This window comes from Eschscholzia californica, unplaced genomic scaffold (assembly GCF_041429995.1).
Source record: "Eschscholzia californica isolate CP2 unplaced genomic scaffold, dmEscCali1.0.p SCAF_3, whole genome shotgun sequence".
NCBI classification, from domain to species: domain Eukaryota; kingdom Viridiplantae; phylum Streptophyta; class Magnoliopsida; order Ranunculales; family Papaveraceae; genus Eschscholzia; species Eschscholzia californica.
In genome coordinates this window covers 5,134,527-5,158,681 of record NW_028238420.1, presented here as the reverse complement: position 1 = coordinate 5,158,681, position 24,155 = coordinate 5,134,527, and the positions used below count along the sequence as shown (strand labels likewise).

The window sequence follows — 24,155 nt, the reverse complement described above, 5'->3', positions numbered from 1 at the left end:
GAAGAAGTCTGGCCCAAATAATTTATGTATTGGTTAGAGAGAGAATGAGTTTTAATGGGTAAAGTTATTTTGTGGAATTGTAAAAAAAATGTATTGAATAGTAATTATCGATATTATTTTAAACTTTAATTATTATTACACATAATATTTTGATAACTTCAACCTAATAGAAAAAAATCTAGGTTTTTAGTCACTATGATGAACTTTTTGACTAAAATAACTATTTCTACAAAGATGAAAGGGAAGTAGCGGCGAAAAATGACCAGGTATTTATAGTCGAGGGAAATTGTAGGGTTTTAGTTGAGCTTGTGATCAACAACCAGGATTAAGGCCAACAGAGTATGCAACCCTACATTCTACGCCAATTGTTAACTCTCCCTAATTTGTAGGCTCTACTGTTCCGTCCAAGATCGTTAAACATAGAGGCCCATAAATTGGCACAATAGTTGCTAGAGGCACCCCATGTTGTTCTTACTTGAGTTAGCCTACTTGTAGTCGGATAATTCAATATTTTCAACTTTATTATGTAATTCTCAATTGTCGTTGGGCTTATATATATCAAGTTTGATTAGAAAAAAAAAAAAAATTGTGGGAGTGAAATAGACTTTAAGGCCAAGATATTAGAAGATAATAGAATTATTGAATAGGATTAAGAGAAAAAGGAAAGTATTAATGAAGGTGGGGGGTGTGTGTTTCTAGAGTATTTAATTTTTGTTACCCAAAAGCAAGGAAGGTGGAGAGAATCTAGAAATACCCATTTCTTCCCCCTCACACAGTTATTACTCAATAAAAACACAGAAATAAATAAAGAATGAAAATTCAAGAGAAGATATGATAAATAAAAAAACAGAGAATAAAAGAAGACCAGATGTTGACAAATTTCATGTCATTGTTATTGGAGGGTCGTTTGTTTTTGGTAGAGAAGATCATTTCTTATCTGGGATCTCTCTCTCTCTCTCTTCCTCTTTCTCTCTCTAAAACTAAAAGAAAGAGTCTGGCCCAGCAGATCGAAAATCTTTTAACTCAAGTCTTCTTCTTTTTATTTACTATTTTTTTTCTAAGATGAAGATCTAATTAGCTTCTTCAATGGCGTTATAGAGGAATACCCACCTCGTTTTTCTCATTCTTTAAGATCATTCATTTGTTTCTCTCTCTAGTTGTTACCCTTTGTTTCTAGTGTGTTAGTAGGGACAGACAAAGACTCAATTTTGAAAAGGAGAGAGAGAGAAAGTGTTTGGGTTTGAATCGTTGACGATTCTTCAACAAATCTTTTTCTTATTTTTGGAATCCATCTAAAGGATTTTGAAGACAAGTGATAAAAAAGATGTGGGTCTGAGGTAATTTTCTGATTTCTTATGTTCTTAATTAATTTTATCTTAGATTCTTCATGGGTTGTGGTTTTTTTTTTTAATTTTGGGAGACTGATTGTGGATTAATGTGTTTGCAGATTTAGATTATAGGGTTTATCTGAACTTAATTTGTTAATGGGTCTGATGAATCTCAATTCAACAAAATTCCCCTTTTTTATTACAATTAAAATGAAATGATTCTCTTTCCCCTTCTTTATGACAGGAGAGAAATTCATTAAGTTATTGACTGTGATTTTATTTTGTTGTTATTTTCATAGATTTGAGTATCTATCTTAGAATTCAACTCCTTTGAGATTTGGAAAAGTTTGGGAAACAATTTGCTACTTTATGGCTTCCATTAGATGATAAAAATTAGATTTTTTTTTCTTCAATACTTCTATTACAACTTGGTATCTAAATAATCCCAAGTCCAAGAAAAGCTTGCTAGGTTTGATTGAGTGTGTTGGTTCGAAAAGCATAGATATATTCTACTCTTTACTCATATGCATTATCTTATTCAATAGTTAAAAAAGCGTAAGTTGCTTCGTCGGAGTTAATGGAAGCTCTCACGAGTTTATATTAGACGAGTTTTACTCTAGTGAAACATTTATGGAAGAATTAGCTTATTCCTTATCTTTGTTTAATACGTTAGTATTTCACTGTTCTTCGACCCATGTCTTGAGTATTTATTAGGAGAATCTTTACTCTTACCTGAGGGCATATCATCAAATTATCGTGGTTGTGCTATGATGGTATCCATTAAAGGTTTTAGGTGACATAGGCTGTTTCCTGGTTAAAAACGAGTCACTCGTCTCGTGTCTTACTGGAATGTTCCATCGAATCATAGCTTTCACTGTATATCAGTTTGAATTGGGGGAGCTAGTTTTGATTATTAACCCTCTAAAGAAATTCTCAAACCACGAATAGAAAAAGAAGTCATCTTAGGTTGCTACAAAAAGAGATTTTTCTTCTCTCTACTCGCATTATTTTCTAAGTAACACGATACAGCTTCGATTTTTTGTGTCTTTTGCTATATAATAATGTCGCACATTTTGGGGTAATTTCAGGAATGGGAACAAAATTCCAGTGTAAAAGCTTCTCTCCACTATATCACTCCATGAGGGATCCTAATGATAATGCTAATGCTAATGTTAACGGTGGTAGTTGGCCCTCATATTCTGAAAACATAATCTCGAAGAACGAGCAATACTACAACTACTTTTTGCCAAGGTCTCGAATGGATGCATATCCAGAACATGATAAGCTGAAGCAAACGATGATTGAACACGAAACTTTGTTCAGAAGTCAGGTACTTATAATTTGGAATATCTCATAATTTGAATACACAACCCGTGTTGTTTATTCATAGTTTGTTGGTTCCAACGGAAGTCCAATTTAAGTTCATTACTCATTTCTTGAAACTGTTGAGTTGACATTTAGTTTTTGTGTTCACCCCAGGTCTCTGACCTACACCGTCTTTATAGAACTCAAAGGGATTTGATGCATGAACTTAAATCGAAAGAACTTCACAAAGACCAGAGACCAATGGAGGGATCCCAGACTAGTCCCTCTTCACGACAAAATGGATGCATTTCTAAGGAAAATGGGTCATTGCAGAGCAAATCCAAGCAGGTTCCGAGGAGATTGTTTGATCTCCAACTTCCTGCCGACGAGTATCTAGAGAGAGACGGAGAACAGATTGAAGAGGAAAAAGCTTCTCACTCATCTGCAGCAAGAAATTCTCTTTGGAGAAATTACGGGGGTTCACCTAAAATTGATGTAAATCTGTCTCTTAGCAGTAGCACAAACCCCATTCGTGAAGGAGGTACTTCAAAATCGGGTTCATGCATATGGAACGGACATCGATCGGGTTATCTCGACCAACCTGTGCGAGGTGAGGGGACTCCAACTCCGACTGCCACCGTTAACATTCGAAGAACTGCTACATGCCAGATTGAAGTGCAAGATTCGCCTGCAAAACCAAAGCACCCAAGTATGCCGACGGAATTTTTCCGAAGTCCGCAGAAAGACAAGAACACTGGATTTAACATAATTGATCTATGTTTAGAGAATGAGCGAAAGAAGCAAGTACCATATAATCTCGAAGCTGGTTAGTATTTCCTTCTTATTATTCTTCTGTCGAAACAGTGCTCAGGCTGGGAATGTTTAAAAGAAGTCTATTGTACTCTGATTATCTTTCATCTTATTCCTTTATAAATCAGATTTTCTTATGGAATTTACTCTTAACAGGACGAACTAGAGCGAACTTCGATTCTTTCTGCCAAGGCTTCAATGCAGGGAAGCTACCCACACCATTCGCATCTGCACATATCGACTTCAGAGGAGATCATGAGCGTCCCACATTTTCTGTATCTGACTATAAGAAGAGAGAATCAGACAGAGAAAGAGCTGTTCGTGGAACGGAAATCCCTGAAAGTAGTAACAGTTTCAACAACTTTAACTACTCCGGACCGGTTGCTGGGACTCAGATGTCCTGTTCATATCCTGGTTTTCCTCACTCGGAGGACAATTCCGGTTCTCCATATATACCATCTTGGTTAACTTCGATAGGTAACTGTGGCGAAAAGTCCACAGTGGTTAAGGATTACCCTTGCTTCCACTCCTCTTCATCATTTAGAAAGAGTTCTGAATCATCAGTCAAGAACCCTGTAAATTTCGAAAACATATTACATCTTGATAAAAATTCAAGATTAACCTCAACTTCGACAAGGGAAATATCGTCTGGGAATGTCTTTCCCTTGGATTTCCTAAATAGTAGTATCAACGATCACTCAGTTACAAAACGATTAGAGCTCGGGAGCCCCTCAAAGTATTTCAGGGGTTCAGTTTGTACAGATGTGAAATCTAGAAAGTGTATGGACTTGAATTTGGACCTCCCAAACAGATTCCAAAATGGGCGAAGCCCGCACAATGATCTTGTAATTATAGATGGAGAAGCGAAGAATGAAGATCCGCCACAAGGGTTACCATGGTTACGAGCAAGATTAGCTTGTGAAGCTGGATCTACCAAAGGAAAGGAAAGTACTGCAACTGGTAATAGTCAGGCTTCAAGCCTTTTCAAGAATCTTGCTTCTGCTTTTCCAACTGAAATTGAGAATCCTAACATGGGTGGATGCCGAGATAATAGAAAGATTCTTAGTTTTCCGAATTTTGACAATTCTTGCATTTCCAAGGAACAAAGGTCTAAGTACTACTCTGAAGTTAAAGAGATTAAGAATAATGGCAAAGTTTGTCGTATCGATCTGTCTCGTGAGCCTGCAGAAACTGAAATAGGTTGGAAGCTGTCAGAAGAGAACCCGGGGGAACTTGGTATAAAACGGTCTGGGTTCAGAAGGAATATAAATTTGAATTTATGTGTAGACGAGGAAGAGATTTCACCAACACCTGATATTCCAAATTCACCGGTGAAAGTTAGAGCTGAGATAGATTTGGAGGCACCATTAGCACCCGAAACTCCAGAAGGATTTCCTCATGGTGTAGATAATTTGGTAAACCAACTTGAGGGACCTGTTCAATCATCAGCAACAAGGAAAGACCCATTGGAGGAGCTTGAAATAATGGCGTCAGAGGCCATAGTTTTCATGTCAGCTTCGAATAATGCAGGAAGTTTTGCTTATACGTCATCTGAAGAATCTCTCAAGGGGTCACTGAATTGGTTTGCAGATATTGTATCTTCGGAAATAGCAAGTGTTAGGAAGAGTGAGCCAGAAGTAGTAATAAGAGATGGTAAGGATTCTTCTGATGAGAGTGATTACTTTGAGTCAATGACGTTAAAACTAACCGAGGCCAAACTAGACGAGTTATCTCATGAGAATTGGGTACATGAGATTCAAAACGAGGAAGATATAGGTAATGCTTCGTGTGTGACTAGACGTCGAAGAGGACAGTCAAGGAGAGGACGGCAGAAAAGGGATTTTCAAAGAGACATCCTTCCTGGTCTTGTTTCTCTATCTAGGCATGAAGTGACGGAAGATTTACAGGCATTCGGTGGCATTATGAAAGCTGCAGGTCATCCATGGCAGAGTGGGAACACAAGAAGATGTAAAAACGGATTGACCCGAGGGAGGAAACTAACACAAGAGCATCCTGCTCCCGCAGTTCTATGCTCTACGCCGAGAGAGCAGCAACCTAGTGGAATTGAGAAGATCAGTCTAAAGGGGTGGGGGAAGACGACTAGACGTCCGAGAAGGCAGAGATTTCCAGCTGCTACTGCTCTTCCTTCAACTAAGGTATAAAAAAAAGGAAATTGAATTGATGAACTTGAAAATTTATATACGGAAATGGGTGAAGTAGTAGGAATTTGTTTTCTTATGGATAATTAGGGGGGTGGGATTTAGTTGGAAGACATGGAAATTGGTTTTTTGTACATTTTCTTCATAGCTCAAAATTTGTGTTCGATTTATACCCAGGATGTCTTGAATTAAACAGTTTGTACAATTCAAAAACTAGAATAATTTTCATCATTTATCTTGAGAAATATACTGACATTTCTTCAAATGTGTCTTTTACTTGTTTTAAGCTGTATTCCCAGTGAAAGAATTGATGTTTATCCTGTTACACTATCTTTTTTGGGTGGTTATATAGAATGTCCTCTTTTTGCTTTAGGCATGCCCTTCTATAGACACTCCGAGCACACGCCTAGAACACGCGACCCAAACACTTCTTGTTCCAGTCCAAGAGCGTTCAGACGAGAGGGTAAGCAAGGTTCTGGATTGCCCAGTCTGAGACTTTTCGAACCATCCAGTCTAGCAGCTCTCGTTCTGGACCAGTCCGGGAGTTTGCTGGCCTTGCCCTTGGTTCCCTAACTCTTTTTATGTTGTTAACATATGTTGTCCGATTGTTGCTTTCATTTATTTTTTTTTGAGGAAGATATAGAAATGTCTATTTCTCCATAAAATATACTGTTCTTTTTTATTACCTTCTACTGGAAGTCATGTTAGAATCGGTCACTAGAGGCTAGAGCTAGAAATGTTTTATGCTAATTTAAGTGGGACATAAAAATGACTCGAGAAACATATCATTGCTTTCTTGTCGTCCAGAACATGAGTTTGAAGCTAAAGTTTGTACATAATCGATTTCGTATGGAAGAGATATTAACCTTATAGCAATAGTCTTCCATATAGTATTTGAAATATAACAACTTACTCTCTCATATTTAAGGAGTAAGAAATGATATAGCAAACAGCACACTCGCGTGGACGAATAGGCGTTTAGGGCATTTTAGAGACGCATTTTGCAAGTATGCATCGTCGCGAGGAGTGTTGGAGCTTTTTCTTTTTCCACATTGCAAAAATTTTGAACTTACATATTATTCAGCTCTTAGTTCAGAGGTCTTGTGTTCGCCTTTATGCTGCCACATTGTATAGAAGGGATGGTTTTTTTGAAATATTATCTTGGTGCTTTCTGGGAGAAAAAAGAAGAGGGAAGAAGAAGATAAAAAAATTTTGTTTTAAATTTCTGGTGATGGATTGCCGTGAGGTGTCTCGCGGGCAACCCTTCTTCGACGACAGAGAGAGAAAAGATAAATATTGTAGAATATTCGGAAAGAGGGGTACATGGGGAAAGAATTGGTTAACTGTTAAAATTAATTGAAATTAACTAATGAAAAAAACACAAAAAGAAACTATATTGGAAGTTGGTTATCTTTTGAGGGTCATTTTGGTGGACTGGTCATTTTTTGGGAGCCAAAACGAAATTATCTCAATTTTTTGGTCCACGGTCGAATTTTAAGTTTGCATTATTTCTCGATTGACCCCTAAAGTAAGTCAGGCTATCCTCGTGGCTCCCTAAGTTTGCATAAATGTCGAGATACTTCTTTTGTGTTTTTCTATGCATTAACTCATCATTCAAACAAAATTTTCCAATACCTTTTTTTTGTCTTTTTTTTCCTCAATTTCTATTTTCGTCCCTTATATTTCTTGCTTTTTATTTTCAACCCTTTATATTTATCTACATAATTTTTATTCTTCATCTTCTCCATCAAATACCATCAAAAGAAGAAAAAAAAAAACACAAACTTTTTATATTATTCTTTTGAAAAAAAAATTAAAAAATTATCTTATAAATAATAAGTATTGCTATATATATATATATATATATATATATATCTCCTTTCTTCTACTTCAAGACCTCCATTCCTCAGAAATCTTTATTGAACTCTATATGCTTGGTTTAGTTTCTCTATCTCTTTTGTTTTTTTCTTTCTCTCTTAATATCTCCACTTAATTTTCTTTTTATTTGATCTTTTTAATCTTCTCCAAAAATGGTTGTTGCTTCCCCATGATCGACCATCCTAGTTCGACTTAGTTTTTCGCGAACAGAACAACCCCTCTTCGTAGAGGACCGGTCCTTTATGAAGAAGATGAGCAACTTTGGTTTGCCTCCATTAATGGGCTTCTTGAGAGTGAGAAGAATAGAGATATCTAGTCCATTTTTTATGGAAAACTTATTTAGAAGACTTCCATTTGGAGTCCTCTGAATCAGTCATACTCTAGGGGACCAATCAAAAAATATAGCGCTACTACTATGCCCGACCAATATCCCGGCCGAATTTCGGTCGGGGTACTTGGCCAGTTCAGATCTAGCGAGACAAAGTGTTTGACAACACTTTCTCTCACTAGATCATGCCCGTCTGTGAGGGTACGGAATCGCGGTCAAGAAGTCAAGAGGACTGGGCCGTTGACCAGAAGTCAAACCTCCACTTGTTAATATTTTTGCGGGCATCGACGACGTCTTTGGGCTTAACGTGTGATAAAAGAGACAAAACACACGTGATCGTAAGATCCTAAGAGGCACCGAGATGGTGCCGGCCTAAGGGGGCTCCGACGGTCAAGTCAGTAAACTTGACAAATGGTAAATAGGAATTGTAAACCAGAGTTTGATCTATCGAGTTAAATATGTTGTCTTAGCAAGACGATTGTTGGGACAAAAAGTGATACAACCGGGTGTATGCTTGCCTAATTCGCTGGTCGTCGAGTGAAATAAAGTGTTTGCACCCCTTAGTCGTATGGAGAAAGAGAAAAGGTCAATCGCCTTCCTTGATCAGGTGGTCCTCAGGAGAGAGAAATATCACTCGTCAACTGCTTGATCAAGTGGTCGTCTGGAGAGAGAAAGATCACCCTTTTTCCTTGATCAGGTGATCGTCTTTCCTTTATCAGGTGATCGTCTTGAGAGAGAAAACAAGTGGTTAGCTGATTGCAAGTGAATTGGATGTAGGGTGTAGTTATTCGTAGTTCGATGTCTTAGTCGCGAAATCAGATGTTCCTTATATAGTTGTCGCCTTCAATGTGGTAACGCACGAAGCTGTTACCATGAATGCGGATATTGTAACTCCTATCCAATGGATATATTGAAGATATCCTTGGCCAACCATTATCTTGAATAATAGTGACGCCTCAACGGGTATATGGAGAGGAGGTCAGCTTAGGAAATAACGACCGACCTCTTGGTCCATGGCTGACTTCTTTAACAAGGGTTCCAAGACTGACCTCTTTGTTCAACGTGCGCGTATTTTCTTGTGGCTTTAGATGCCCGAAGGTGAATGGATCAGGCCTATTTGTCATTTGGTTCATGGACTTGGTCCTCATGTGGCTTTATTAATCGTGGATTTCTAGAGGCGCTCTTGACGACGGATTTTGGCCCATACACAGTCCAAGTGCCATGGCTGGGATTTGGCCGGGCATAGCACCATTTTGTTAGAAATAAACCTTTAATTTTTTGATGTATTTTTACCATGGGGCATCTTCTGCCTACCATCCACGTGGTTCCAGCTACCACCCTTCATGACCTCATATCACGTGCTTGAATCACGCCCAAATTACAAAAAGACACGTGAATAATGCCTGACCAACTTAATAGGGTGTAGTTCTATAAACGCCCTACATTAATGTTAGAGACGCCTCAGCACTGCCAAAATCAGAAGACTTAATGTGTAAATAGGGTGTCTATAACAATAATATGGTGCGCTTTTAGAACTTCCCATTCATATTTCTCCACTCTCTACCTACCCAAGTACCCAGTGGTTTTTATATGTTTAATACTCTGTGCCGGAGCAGTTCTTGTTTTGGATCTCTTCCACATAACCATCACCAGCAGAAATGGAGGTAAAGCTATTAACAATGGCTTCTCCCACCATTTCAGTTTCTCGTACTCCCACACCTTCAAGATCTACTCCCCTTTTACCCATCATCAAAATCAAACCAAATCAGGGGTATAGATTGAATCAATCACTTTCAGCTAGAAAAACGATTCTAACCATCAAAGCTTCTTCTTCCAATTCTACTACTTGGTATGTAAAAGATTCTCACTTTTACTACTTGCTCAATTAATTTTATTTCATGGGTCTTTCTTGATTTTCCTAGCAAAAATTGATACTTGGGTATTTGTCTGGGAGTTTGCTTTACTCTCAAACTTCATGTTTTGTGAGTTTCTTCATATACCCATATGCAATTTGTATTGATTGTGAGTGTTATCCCTATTTGAAACTATTCTATAGTGTTCTTCAAAATTTCTGAAATTTGGGTTTTTTGATGGGAGAATTACTGAAACCCCCCAACTCTGATAATGCCTTTACTGAAACCCCCCACTTTAATTAGTAATTACTGAAACCCCCCAACTCCGTTTGATTTAACGGTATTGTGCCGTTAGAGAGAGTGAAATGTCCAAAAGACCATTTACTAAAACCGGAGTTGGGGGGTTTCAGTAATTACTAATTAAAGTGGGGGGTTTCAGTAAAGGCATTATCAGAGTTGGGGGGTTTCAGTAATTCTCCCTTACTTCAAAAACCATTCTCTCTTTCTTTCTTCATTACCCCACCAACATCAACCAACATGTATTCATCTTTTTCTTTTCTTCTTTGTTTTATTTTCCTATATTTATGGTTGTTTTAAGTTCTATAATTCACCCATTTTTCTTTGTCTGTCTTAGGATTACAATTGCAACTACATCCTATTAGTGATACTTTAGTGATACTTTAGCGATACTTAAGTGATTAGGAACATCATATTACTAACCGAGAGAAAGTAGTCTGAACCGAATAATGTGATACTGTTAATTTTGTTAATGTTTGCACTTCATGTCGTTGGATATGTCTGAAATTTGCTATTTGTCTGAAGTTTACAACTACTAGTGATTTGGTTTAGCTAAAAGCTTCGTGACGACATACATTATGAGCTCGAGATGGTAGGGGTGAAGTTTGTAGGGTGGTTTCATGGGTTTAAATAGAAAAAATAAGGCTCAAAAAGGTGTAAAACGGTAAAAAAACGGCCATAATTTTGTGTCATCTTGGCCATCCATTTTGAGCTTCTCCATTCATTTCAAATAGTTGGGGGGTTTCAGTAATTATTAATAAAAGTGGGGGGTTTCAGTAAACGAATTATCAGAAGTGGGGGTAAAACGTAAGAGGGCAAGAAAGTAATATTTAAAATATAAAAGTTAAATCAAACGGAGTTGGGGGGTTTCAGTAATTACTAATTAAAGTGGGGGGTTTTAGTAAAGGCATTATTAGAGTTGGGGGGTTTCAGTAATTCTCCCTTTTTTGATAGATTGGAATATGTGGTATTTAAAAAATCAAATATGAACAAAATGGTCATTTTAGGTTGTATTGATTTTTATTGTGTTACATATCTATGTCCTTTTAGTTTATGAGGAAATGTATTACTGAAAGTGTTCGCGTAAAATGTATTAGCATTATCTCATATCGCCTAGCTTGGAATTAGAATTTGCGAAGTAGATAAGTCTTGGGCAATCCTTTCCTAGCAAGACGGTTTTCAAAGAGAGCTGGGCTCAATGGCCCCAAAATGGTACCAGAGCTAGTGTTTCAGGGATTGGTTAGGATTATGTACCTTTAGCTATGCGCGGAGGGGGAGTGTCGAGTGACAGCAACCTTGGCGTTGAGGGGAGGTATTAGCATTATCCCTCATTGCTATGGGCAGTAGGGTTTGCAAATAGATGAGTTTTGGGCAATCTTTCCTTGCAAGCCGGTTTTCAAGGAGAGTTGGGCCCAACGGCCTCTAACAATATTATCATTTTATCCCTAAATTGTTTCAAAATGGTTCAAGTGATATTTACCCTTACAAATATTTGGAAATTTGGGTTAGTTCTTTTAGCTACCTTAATTGGCGAAATTGAAATATACTCTTAACTTACCAATTGAAAAGGAACAAGTGAAAATTCTACCCAAGTCATCTATAGATTTATGTGAACAGTGAACATGAATTCAGAAATTTCGGTGATGTGAGATTTCAGGCATGAATTTAGAAATTTCCGTCGAGTTTTTCTTACATTTTAGCCTTTGTTATTCATGTTTTGAGTTTTTGACATTAAGCCTCCTCTGTGTATACAGCTTGGAGACGAAAGAAAGAGTGGATGAGAGCGATATCTTGACACTGGACAGTATAAGATATTCTTTAATTCGCCAAGAAGATAGTATAATATTTGGCCTGCTAGAAAGGGCTCAGCATTGTTATAATCCTGATACGTACAACTATGATGCATTCGATATGGATGGTTTTCATGGTTCTTTGGTGGAATACATGGTTAGAGAAACCGAAAAACTTCATGCACAGGTAACTGAAACTATCTCACTTCAAACTGAAAATAAAATGCAGATTGATTTCGATACATATACTTTATTTGTTCTCTGAATTGAATTAGGTTGGGAGATATAAAAGTCCAGATGAGCATCCTTTCTTTCCAGAAGGTTTGCCTGAGCCTCTATTGCCACCTATGGAGTACCCACAGGTACGCTTTTAGTTTTCATATTCACTGTTTTTGTTTTGGAGAGGTACTTAGGCTATATAATTTGGTAAATACGAAGCATGTGATTCACGAACTGGTTATAAATAGTTAAATACCCAAATTCCAAAATTGATATAGTCGATTATTTGTTCTGCAGTAAGTATAGGCTAGAAACATGTGGTGCCTAGTCAGCTGTAATTAGTTTCTTCTGACTTATTCCATTGCGAGAGGCTTGAGACTGGAAAAACTATTGAAGCGATCTTATGTGGAACAATCCAAGTCCAAGTTAAAATCTCTTCCTTGAAAGCTTGGCATATAGAACTCAAGAATTTGAAGTTGTAACTTCGTTAAAAGTGACGGCGAAGTTGGCAAGATCATAGTTTTCCCTTGCTTTGCCACTTTTGACTAAATTGCTCCCAAACCTTGAGCTTATCTGTTCATGTCTCATTTAGGTTTTGCATCCTATAGCCGATTCTATAAATATCAACAAGAAGATATGGGACATGTATTTCGTCAATCTTCTTCCAAGATTAGTTAAAGAAGGAGATGATGGTAACTCTGGATCTACTGCTGTTTGTGACACAATATGCCTCCAGGTTTGCACCTAATCACCTCTAATTCTCCTAATCGATTTTAACTCTGAGTTTATCATTGTAATGTTTGAATTTAGTTTTGTTCTCTTATTTTAATTTGGTGTATCTCATGCTTAATATGCGGGGTTCGTTTTTCCTTTATCTTTATTTGTTATCAACTTCTGCGGGTGCGTGCGATGACATGTTTGTCTCTCCACTCTGGAGAGTGGGATTCAACTCTCGGGTCGTTGAGGTTGATGGTCCTCTACTCCTCTATAAAACGATTGTGCTGTTTCAGAAAAAAACTTGTGCAAGGGTGGGGAACAATAGGTGTTTCTTCAAATGTTCTGCAATTCAGGAGGATGCGGAAATGATCATGTCATAGTTCTTCGGTATGTTGGCAGTTGGTAGCTTTCATGGCTCCTCCTTGTTCACTGACAGTCTATCATAAGTATATATATAAAAATGACTTGGTCGTTACTCGTTACATTTGGGGTATAGTAGAGTTCCTTGACCAATCTTTGGAAATTTTGTCAAAATGCGTGAATATCGACCATGTCATTTTTATATATATACTTATGATAGACTGTCAAAATGCGTGAATATCGACCATGTAACGAGTAACGACCATGTCATTTTTATATATATACTTATGATAGACTGTCAGCATTTTACTACTACCGTAATATGTGTCTGGCTTGTCCTGTAACACCTCTCTCTCTCTCAAATCTTTAGCAGCTGAAACATTTTACTACTACCGTAACATATACTAGAAAGGATTCTCAATCATGGAAATGCTGGTGATGAACATCATATTATTTTAGGTAGATAGGATCGCGCCGGTTTGTGCTATTCTATATATTTCTAGAGAAAAGAGGAAGACAGTCTCAAGATTCCTAGTTGTGGTAAACTAATTCTTTGATTGTTATATCTTCTCATTTGTTTTTGCAGGCACTTTCGAAGAGAATCCATTACGGAAAATATGTAGCAGAAGCTAAATTTCGAGCTTCATCTACCTTATATGAAGCTGCCATTAGAGATCAAGTATATATTCTCCTCTAGATGCCTAACAATTCAATTTCCTTCTTTCTTCTTCCCTTTTCTGTCATGCGTTTATAGTATCAAATTTATATTTGATGAAATTTGTAGGATCCGGTGAAGTTGAGGGAACTGTTAACTTACGAAACAGTCGAAGCAGCAGTCAAGAAAAGAGTAGAAATGAAAACAAGGACTTACGGGCAAGAAGTTAACTTCATCGAAGAGAAAGATGGAGCTGATCCTGTGTATAAAATCAAGCCTAGTTTGGTTGCTGATTTATATGGGGATTGGATTATGCCTTTGACTAAGGAAGTTCAAATACAGTACTTATTAAGAAGATTAGATTGATCGAGAAACTTCGATATATTTTCCTGTTCATGAATATCTGTGGTATTTTTGTATCTGATTGGAGACTCCATTAGAAGTACCTTGTCGATGTAGATGGATTTGTATAATGCAACTCTGAGTTGATTTTTGTCATTTTGGGTTAAAAATTATTCTATTTCGATTCTTTGATTAAAATGTTAATGCGAGTGAATAATGTGCGAAAGATTATTATATGGTGTAAACATGGTGTTAAAATAAGTATATCTTTCTTAAATGTTGTAATGCAAGGACTTGATATGGATCAAATTGTTTCACGAAGTTCGAAACCCAGCTGACGTCCTGCTTAGCTCAGAGGTTAGAGGAGAGCAGTCGGTTTCTAATACGATGGTCATTGGTTTACCTTTTTTATAGGATATTTTGAACTTACTCGCATAGTCACATACTACTTTTTAACGGGCGAACTATAGCAACCCTTCAAACATATTACAACCGAGAATGGCTTAGAATTTATGTTATATGATAATGTCATGAGGTTCTCTTAACTCGGGCATCAAAATAGAGCACCAAATTTCTAATACGATGGTCATCGATTCAATTTCTAGTAAAAGGACCTAACAATCATCTAACCATTATATTGAAATATATGTAGAAAAATATTAGTCTGGATTTCAAACTCAAACTCTAGTTGGCAAATAAAGTTAACATCAGGGAAGTGAGTGAGACACTACAATTCCACTAGAACACTTCAAGTGATCCCACTATTACTTTTAAATCCACTTTATTAGGTGGATTGAAATCAAATACAACTACCAAAACGTTTCTATTTGGTAAGATTTGTTAAACCCATACTTAAATGGAACTTAAAAGTTTTCCTACTCCCATTTCATCATGGAGAAAAATGTATGATTATATGTTGGCTTCTTAAATCTGCAGAAAATGACATAATACATAGAATTACTTAAAACGTAACTGTGACCAACAACTTTTTGTATAACACAAAATGTACTTGAAGAAAAGTTATAGAGACGTTTAATATAAAAATAAAATGTAATTTAGGTCAAAAGTTCAGTTTCTAGCCCAGAGAATGTCTTATATTTGCAACAAAAAGAATGTCTTATGTTACTTAGTCATCTCTTTTATCATGGTCCAAGTAACTAGTAGAAACTTTTGCAAATGGTTGGGAAAGAGAAAACCATTTCCTACAATTTTAGGTCTCTTTTTGTGATTTTATGAGATTTCATGGCCTAATTAGCTTTTATTTGTGTTAGCTTTATTTGTGTTGATGCGTGTGAACATCTTTCCCCCAGAGTTCTTGTTACTCAAATCAGGGCTAAATATATTTTCCGTGTCTTTTAAGTGTGACCATTCAATAAGCGTTCACTAAATATTACAGTATTTCGTAGATTATACCATATTGTAGTCGAAATTAATGCAAATACAAGAGAAATAAAATAAAAGTAAAAGTCTAAACTAACGCTTTATCTAGTATGACAAAATTAAATCGATAAAAGAAAAGAGTCTTGTCGTAATTTATCGTGATACTGATGAACATTTTGTTACTAAATAAACAAATCAATCAAAAAAACCAATTAGATATTGGGGATTAATTTATAAGTTACTTGAAATTGGAGATGCAACATTTGGGTTGAGCAAATAAAAAGAAAAAAAAATGGATTTATAAGAAAAAAATCACTCTCTATTTTCATCACAAACACCAGTACCAAGTATAAAGGTCTAATTGCAAAAAAAAATAAAAAAATTTGACCCCCTTAGCACTAATAAGTAATTAAGTTTACCCCTTCAGTAATTGATAATTGAGCTTACTCCTTTAAATTTATATTTTTTGTCAAAATTACTAAGAACATGTGTTGACATGTGATAATAAAATCATAAATTAAACAGTATACAAACAAAATCATTTTCGACTAATCATATTCCTAACCCAGGGTCGGCCTAGGCCCAAAGCCACCAAAGCAGTGGCTTTGGGCCCTAAATTTTGATGACACGATAAGGGTTCAAATTCGGACCTTTTAGAACATAGACTAAGAGCATCTCCAACGCAACACTCAATCTTAGAAACTCTGAGTGCCATGTAGGATTTTTAGAGTTTTTTCTTAAAAATCATCTCCAATGTAACACTCTATTTGGATCTCTAAGATGACGTGTCGAGAGTGGAATAGAGATATCTCAAGAGGACACTCTATTTCTAGAGTGTCCTCTTGAGATATCTCTATTCCACTCTCGACACGTCATCTTAGAGCATCTCCAATGCAAAACTCAATCTTAGAAACTCGGAGTGACACATAGGATTTTCTGAGTTTTTCTTAAAAAATCATCTCCAATGCAAAACTCAACTTGGATCTCAAAGATGATGTGTCGAGAGTGGAATAGAGATATCTCAAGAGGACACTCTATTTTCAGAGTGTCCTCTTGAGATATCTCTAATTGTCCAACTCATCAATATTTAAATTTCAACCAATAGAAATCAAGTTTTCGTATATTTCCAAAATAACTAATTATTTTTTTACAAAAATAACCACGACACATAAGTAAAATAAAAAAGTTTAGAGTGTTGCATTGGAGACATACAAGAATTGAGGATCTCTATTCTCGACACCTAGGAGTGAGAATCTCAATTAGAACTTGACAAATAGGACGAATAGAGATTTTTTTGAGTTTTGCATTGGAGATGCTCTTAGAGATCCAAATAGAGTGTCCTCTTGAGATATCTCTAATTGTCCAACTCATCAATATTTGATTTTCAACCAATAGAAATCAAGTCTTCTATATTTTCTAAAATAACTAATTATTTATTTACGAAATAACTATGGCACATAAGCAAATAAGAAAAGTTTAGAGTTTTGCATTGGAGACAACAAAAAATTGAAGATCTCTATTAACGCCATGTAGGAGTGAGAATCTCAATTGGAACTTGACAGATATGATGAATGGGGATTTTTTTGAGTTTTGCATTGGTGATGTTCTAAAAAGTGAAAAATCATATATTGAATGAGCTCTAGCTGAGTTGGTAAAGTGTGTTCATTCTTCTCAAGAAGTCATGGTTTCGAACCACCTTATCTCCACATATTTTTGTTTTATTTTCCATCTTTTCGGTTCATGTTATTGATATATATTTCACACAATTCTTTGATCGATTAATAAACATAAAGGTTAAAACAAATTTTAGTAAATGAATTTGTTGTTCCATAAATTATGTTTTGTTTATGTGAAATTAAACGTACAATTAAATTAATTAGTACTATTTTTTTTCGATTGTTTGCACCTAACTTTTTCTAGAAAGTGTAATTGTAGTCAAATTCAACTGTATTGTTGGCTATAATGATTCGGTATTTCTTTCCAAATGAGAAATATAGTAGACCCCAGAATAATCTTTTAGAACTAATAATGAATTCATAGTTAAAACTGCTACATATTCTAGAAATTTCTTCGAACACTAAACTATTTAAAAGTTAGAGTTTTTCTCTTTTTTTTTTCTTAACATTTGTTTCTTTACATTTTTTTAGTTAATTTTGAGCCGTTAAACTTTTAAAAATCGAAAAGTGTTAATATAGGCAAGCCAGCAAAATCAAATGACACTTGTTAGCTTATCAAAAGGGCCTTAATTTCAAGGTTCACTTTGGGCCTACCGAAATCTTAAGTCGGTCCTGTCCCGACCAAATCAAACAATAAAGGAAACTGCAATAAGAATCATATTGAAGGATGATTGTTTTTGGTAGTCACATTTATTTGAAATATGTCAAACACAATCTTTGTGATTTTCTCAAAAATAGTAACTCAAAGGGGTAAACTCAATTATCATTATTGAAGGGAGTAAACTCAAATACCAGACTAGGGGCTAAACTCAAAAAACCCAAAAGAAACTAGGTCTAAAATATAAACAGTGGCATATTGGTAATTAATCATAACTTGGTTGCATGAATAGGAATCCTTTGGCTTTAGTAGGAAATGCCAATATAAAGTTGGGTATAGCTCACTGATTTTAGAGAGAGAGAGAGAGAGAGAGAAATAGAAGAAGGTCTAGAGAGATAGAAGAATAGGGAAGACAATGAAGATGTTTGTAGTTATAACTTGTGCTGTATTAATGGCGATGGTAATGACAATGGGTAGTGTTTCAGGGAAATTATATGTTGTGGGAGGAAAAGGAAAGGGCAAAGGAGCATATTGGAAACCAAAGTACATGAACTACACTTCTGATTGGGCTCCTTATCAACATTTTGGAGTTGAAGATGATTGGCTATGTAAGTAATACTACTTTTTCATCTCTCTCTCTAGATCTTGGGATTATACATACCCATTTCCTTGCTATCTTTCCTTCTCTTGAAAGTTAAAAAAATCTTCATTGCCTAATTAAAAATCTTAATAGATTTTTCCCAATGTTAGTGCCCATAAAAATAAAACCTTTTTTGAAAAACCATATGGAACAAGAAAAAAAAAAAGACAAACTTCGAGCAGAAATCTTAAGTGGATGATTCATTTTTTGATGGTTCTGATTCACTAAACAGCGCAGCAAGCCATATACAATTTCTGTCTGCCAAATTTTCTTATTCTCTAACACTACTGATCTTTTTTTTTCATGATTTGGAAAAAATATTAATTGTGGGATCTAGTTGCCTTCTTTAATCAAGCTAAAATCTTCTTCCAATATTTTTCTCTATAATGCTTACTCTGTTTTTTCTTTTCAGATTTTGGGTTTGATAAGAGGATGTTTAGTGTTTATGAAGTGAACCGAACAAACTACGAATCATGTTCAATAAATGATTATATCACAAATATAACCCGCGGAGGACGAGACGTCTTCCGTCTCACCGAGGTGAGATCGTATTACTTCATCGATGGTGGAGGTTTTTGTTGGTCAGGAATGAAACTAGCCATTAAACCAGAAGATTTTGGAACAAAAGGGACTGCTCCGGCACCAGCACCGGAGAAGTCATCGTCAAACAAGATCGGAAGTTCGTCTGATCCCGGCGTGAGTATTTTTCTTAGAATTGTTATTGGCATTGGTGTGGTTATGATAGGGATGGGTTGTTTTGCTTAAAATGTAATGTGGGTGTGTTTTTTTTATTGTTCTAGTTAACCAAATATGAGCTTACAATTGTCAATGAGCTCATAAATAAAACGTTCTATAACTGCAAACATTTATGAGTTTCATCAATTAAATGAACTTTTTAAACATGGCTTACCAACCAATTGAATGAAGATAAATGATTCAGAAGAAATCATTAAAGTAGGAATTAACTTGAAATTTCAGTTCTTATTCAAAAAAACATTGAATAACAACAAAATTCTAATTTTGGGTCCCTTGTTTACTTTTGTTTGGTCAGGTTATACCTTGAATTTGACATGCTATTCTTGTTCCAAATTTCATACACCATCAAGAATTAGTCTTTTGAAATTTTGAACTCTATATGTTTTTGAAATTTCGAAGTTAATTCACATGGAAAGAGGTTGTAGTATCATTATTCAACAAAACCATAAACAAATCGTAACAAAATCCTAAGAACATAGTATTTAGGAAACGGTTTTCTCAAATACGAAGCGTACTCTAAAAGTCGAGAGAAACTAGAAGGTCCGCGTCTTTCAAAAATTCGAAGATAACAATAAAATCCTTTGTATAATATGAAGGTTGGACTAGAAGGATAAAAACCTAGAAGTTGTCTGCCTAATAGCCTAATAGGGTTGATGGAGGGAGGAATGAGAAGATGGGTTGGGTAAAAGCACATTTTTATGCGAGTTCACGCTCGATGTAATGGTGGTATTTAAGATCGGTTGAATTTCCAGACAATTAGATCTAGGTAACAAAAAAATTTCACGTTGCACACCGGTATCAAACACGTTTATAATGTGCGGACCTATATAACATTTATTGGGGGTGGGCTTTCCAAACGGGTTTCAGAGACGAGCTTTGTGCTCGGGTAGGGTTTTTTTGTGGAGCCCAAGTCCGCCCGTTATATATATATAGACAGGTGGGACGTTCACAACCATGTAACCATTATATTGGAATATATGTAGAAAAATAATGCATACATATTAGAGCATCTCCAATGCAAAACTCAAAATAAATCTCTATTCATCATATGTGTCAAGTTCCAATTGAGATTCTCACTCCTACGTGGCGTTAATAGAGATCCACAATTTTTTTTTATCTCCAATGCAAAACTCTAAACTTATCTTATTTACTTATTTGACATAGTTATTTTTGTAAATAATTAATTAGTTATTTTAGAAAATATAGAAGATTTGATTTCTATTGGTTGAAAATCAAATATTGATGAGTTGGACAATTAGAAATAGAGTGTCCTCTTGAGATATCTCTATTCCACCCTCGAAACGTCATCCAAATAGAGTGTTGCATTGGAGATGACTTTTAAGAAAAAATTCTAAAAATCCTACGTGGCACTCGGAGTTTCTAAGATTGAGTGTTGTATAGGAGTGTGGATTTCAAACTCAAAACTCTATTTGGCAAAAAGAATTAAAATTAGAGAAGTGAGACACTAAAATTCCACTTGAACACTTTAAGTGGACCCACTATTACTTTCAGATCCACTTTATTAGGTGGATAAGTGGATTGAAGTCTTTTTTTTTTTTGGAAAAGGATTGAAGTCAAATACAACTATAAAAACGTTTCTATTTGGTAAGCTTTGTTGAACCCATACTTAAATGGAACTTAAAATTTTCCTACTCCCATTTCATCATGGAGAAAATGTATGATTAGATGTTGGCTTCTTAAATGTGCAGAAAATGACATAATACATAGAATTACTTAAAATGTAACTATGACCAACAACTTTTTGTATATTATAAAATGTACTCAAAGAGAAGCTTGCAAACATTTAAAATCAAAATAAAAAGTAATTTAGGTCAAAAATTTAGTTTGTAGCCCAGAGAATGTCTCATATTTGCAACAAAAAGAATGTATTATATTACTTAGCCATCTCTTTTATCATGGTCCAAGTAACTAGTAATAACTTTTGCAAATTGTTGGGAAAGGGAAAACGATTTCCTACTAAGAATTTGAGTTCTAGGTCTCTTTTTGTATTTTGAGAGATTTCATGGTCTCCATGTGAATTAGCTTTTATTTGTGTTAGCTTTATTCGTGTCGATGAGTGTGAACATCGTTCCACGAGAGTTCTTGTTACTCAAATCAGGGCTAAATATATTTTCGATGTCTTTTAAGTGTGACCATTCAATAAGCGTTCACTAATTACAGTATTTCGTAGATTATAGCTTATTGTAGTTGAAATTAACGCAAATACAAGAGAAATAAAATAAAAGTAAAAGTCTTAACTAACGTTTTATCTAGTATGACAAAATTAAATCGATAAAGAAAAGAGTCTTGCCATAATTTATCGCGATACTGATGAACATTTTGTTACTAAATAAACAAATCAATCAAAAAAACCAATTAGAGATTGAAGATCAATTTATAAGTTACTTTGTTACTAAATAAACAAATCAATAAAAAAAACCAATTAGAGATTGGGGATTAATTTATAAGTTACTTGAAATTGAAGATGCAACATTTGGGTTGAGCGAATAAAAAGAACAAAACAAGGACAAAAAAATCACTCTCTATTTTCATCACAAACACTAGTACCAAGTATAAAGGTCTAATTGCAACAAAAAATAAAAAATTGACCCCCTCAACACTAATTAGTAATTGAGTTTATCCTTTTTAGTAATTGGTAATTGAGCTTACCTCTTTAAATTTATATTTGTTGTCAAAATTACTGAGGACATGTGTTGGTAAGTCTGTCAATGGATATCTGAATATTCGACATCCGATCCGCATCCGTATTCGAATTTTACAAAAATATCTGAAATTTCGGATTCGGATACGGATTCGGATATTCCTTATCAGATATCTGCTTATCGGATACGGATACACTCATATTCGATCCGATAAATATCCGTATCCAATAAGAAATGAAAAAAAAATAATAAAAATTTAAATTTATTCATAATAATATATAAACTGTATGGTTGAGATTTATTATTTAGATCTAATGATTAAAAATTTAAAGAAAAAAATATGATATTTTGTTAATGTTTCGGATATCGGATTTTATCCGATGTCCGTTCATATTATCGGATTCGGATTGATTTCTAATATCCGTCGGATAATTATCGGATTCAGATATTCGGATAGCTTATCGGATTCGGATACAGATATGCCTATATCCGATACGATAAGCTACCGTCTACAGGCCTATGTGTTGGCATGTGATAATAAAATCATAAATTAAATAGTATACAAACAAAATCATTTTCTACTAATCACATTCCCGACCAAGGGTCGGCCTAGGTCCAAAGTCACCAAAGCAGTGGCTTTGGGCCCCAAATTTTGATGACTTAATAAGGGTTCAAATTCGGACCTTTTAGAACATAGACTAAAAAGTAAAAATCATATATTGAAGGAGCTCAACTGAGTTGGTAGAGTGTGTTTATTCTTCTCAAGAAGTCATGGTTCCGAACCACCTTATCTCCACATATTTTTATTCCATTTTCCATCTTTTCGGTTCTTGTACTTGATATATACACACAATTCTTTGATCGATTAATAAACATAAAGGTTAAAACAAATTTTAGTAAATGAATTTGTTGTTCCATAAATTATGTTTTGTTTATGTGAAATTAAACCTACAATTAAATTAAGATGTACAAGTTTTTCGATTGTTTGTGAAGGAGATGTCCTTCGACCAAAAATGCAATGCGAGCAATTTGTCGGATAGGACAATTGATGAAGATGATGATCAAGCAGAGATGATTTAGGGGTCATAATGTTTAGCTAGAAACCAACTACGATCGTCGAATCGCAAAGCGATTCGCGGCTGACTTCGTCCGTATCCTAGAATGGGTTACAGAAAGAGTGTCAACTTGATCGGAAGATATGACTAGAGGGATGAGACATATATGCATGGGTAAGACTAATAAATATGTCCCTGAGGCCTAAAGGAAGTTTGGACAAAGATAGTACAAAATGACCGAATAAGAGTTATTTAGGCCGGACACCTAAAAGGACCTTTTGCGCCTATTATAAGGGTCGGCCAAGCCTAATGGGACCGGCTAGATTATCTTAACCGGCCCAAAACAAGGAAAAAGAAAAATAAAAACCAGTTTCTATTTTCGACTAATCTTATTCAAAAGGGACTTCTGGGGGAACCTAATTAGGATTGAACTCTAACTTAGGGTTACACATAGTCTCTTTAGACTTGAATAAGGTGTAGAAAATTCTCAAGGAGCTCTCTTATTCTACAACATCAAGTAGAGTAAAAAAAAGAAGAATTATCCCAACTATTTATCTAGTCAAGGGAGAAGGTGTTCTTCTTTCAACCACCATTGGTGTTCTAGCTAACAACAAGGTAGGAGATCAAGGTGATTTCTCGGTGTCTCAAGTAGAGGAGCTACAATTGGAGTTCTTGGTCTTCTCGAAAGCGATCGGAAAGGTTCGAGGGGATTCTAGCGATTAAGGTAATCTCTAACTCTCAGTTCATCATTAGCTTATGGATGAGATCATGGGGATACTAGTGTTAGACATATTAGATGTCTGAGATTCCACTATCAATACTAGGAGACCGCATAACCTAATAGTTTGCACCTTACTTTTTCTAGAAATTGTAATTGTAGTCAAATTCAACTGTATTGTTGGTTATAATGATTCTGTTTTTCTATACAAATGAGAAATATGGTAGCCCCCTAAATAATCTTTTAGAACTAATAATGAATTCATAGTTAAAACTGATACATATTCTACAAATTTCTTCGAACACTAAATTATTTAAAAGTTGGAGGTTTTTTTTTCTTAATATTTGTTTCTTTACAATTTTTTAGTTAATTTCGAGTTGTTTAACTTTAAAATTCGAAAAGTGTTAATACGTGCAAGCTAACAAAACCAAACGACACTTGTTAGCTTAACAAAAGGGCCTCAATTTCAAGGTTCACTTTAGGCCTGCCGAAATCTTAGGGCGGTCCTGTCCCGACCACATCAAACAATAAAAGAAAGTGCAATAAGATTCATATGAAAGATAATTGTTTTTGGTAGTCACATTTATTTGAAATATGTCAAACACAATCTTTGTGATTTTCTCAAAAA

The 24,155-nt window shown here is 35.3% G+C and overlaps 3 protein-coding genes across 3 annotated transcripts; all 3 read left to right on the top strand.

The window, feature by feature from the left end:
- The first annotated feature begins 506 nt into the window (after positions 1 to 506).
- On the top strand, positions 507 to 5,867 carry LOC147547904 (uncharacterized). The gene is made up of 4 exons (XM_086667804.1): positions 507 to 1,337; positions 2,417 to 2,658; positions 2,808 to 3,459; positions 3,600 to 5,867. The coding sequence occupies exons 2-4, from the start codon at positions 2,419 to 2,421 to the stop codon at positions 5,603 to 5,605; spliced, it is 2,898 nt and encodes a 965-aa protein (XP_086523930.1). The 5' UTR covers positions 507 to 1,337; positions 2,417 to 2,418; the 3' UTR covers positions 5,606 to 5,867.
- Positions 5,868 to 9,271: 3,404 nt separating this feature from the next.
- LOC147547903 (chorismate mutase 1, chloroplastic-like) lies at positions 9,272 to 14,197 on the top strand. Its single transcript, XM_086669744.1, has 6 exons — positions 9,272 to 9,657; positions 11,713 to 11,935; positions 12,024 to 12,110; positions 12,560 to 12,703; positions 13,631 to 13,723; positions 13,829 to 14,197. The coding sequence occupies exons 1-6, from the start codon at positions 9,467 to 9,469 to the stop codon at positions 14,063 to 14,065; spliced, it is 975 nt and encodes a 324-aa protein (XP_086525870.1). The 5' UTR covers positions 9,272 to 9,466; the 3' UTR covers positions 14,066 to 14,197.
- A 3,662-nt stretch (positions 14,198 to 17,859) lies between these two features.
- LOC147547902 (early nodulin-like protein 20) lies at positions 17,860 to 19,235 on the top strand. Its single transcript, XM_086669888.1, has 2 exons — positions 17,860 to 18,303; positions 18,748 to 19,235. The coding sequence occupies exons 1-2, from the start codon at positions 18,111 to 18,113 to the stop codon at positions 19,098 to 19,100; spliced, it is 546 nt and encodes a 181-aa protein (XP_086526014.1). The 5' UTR covers positions 17,860 to 18,110; the 3' UTR covers positions 19,101 to 19,235.
- The last annotated feature ends 4,920 nt before the right edge of the window (positions 19,236 to 24,155 follow it).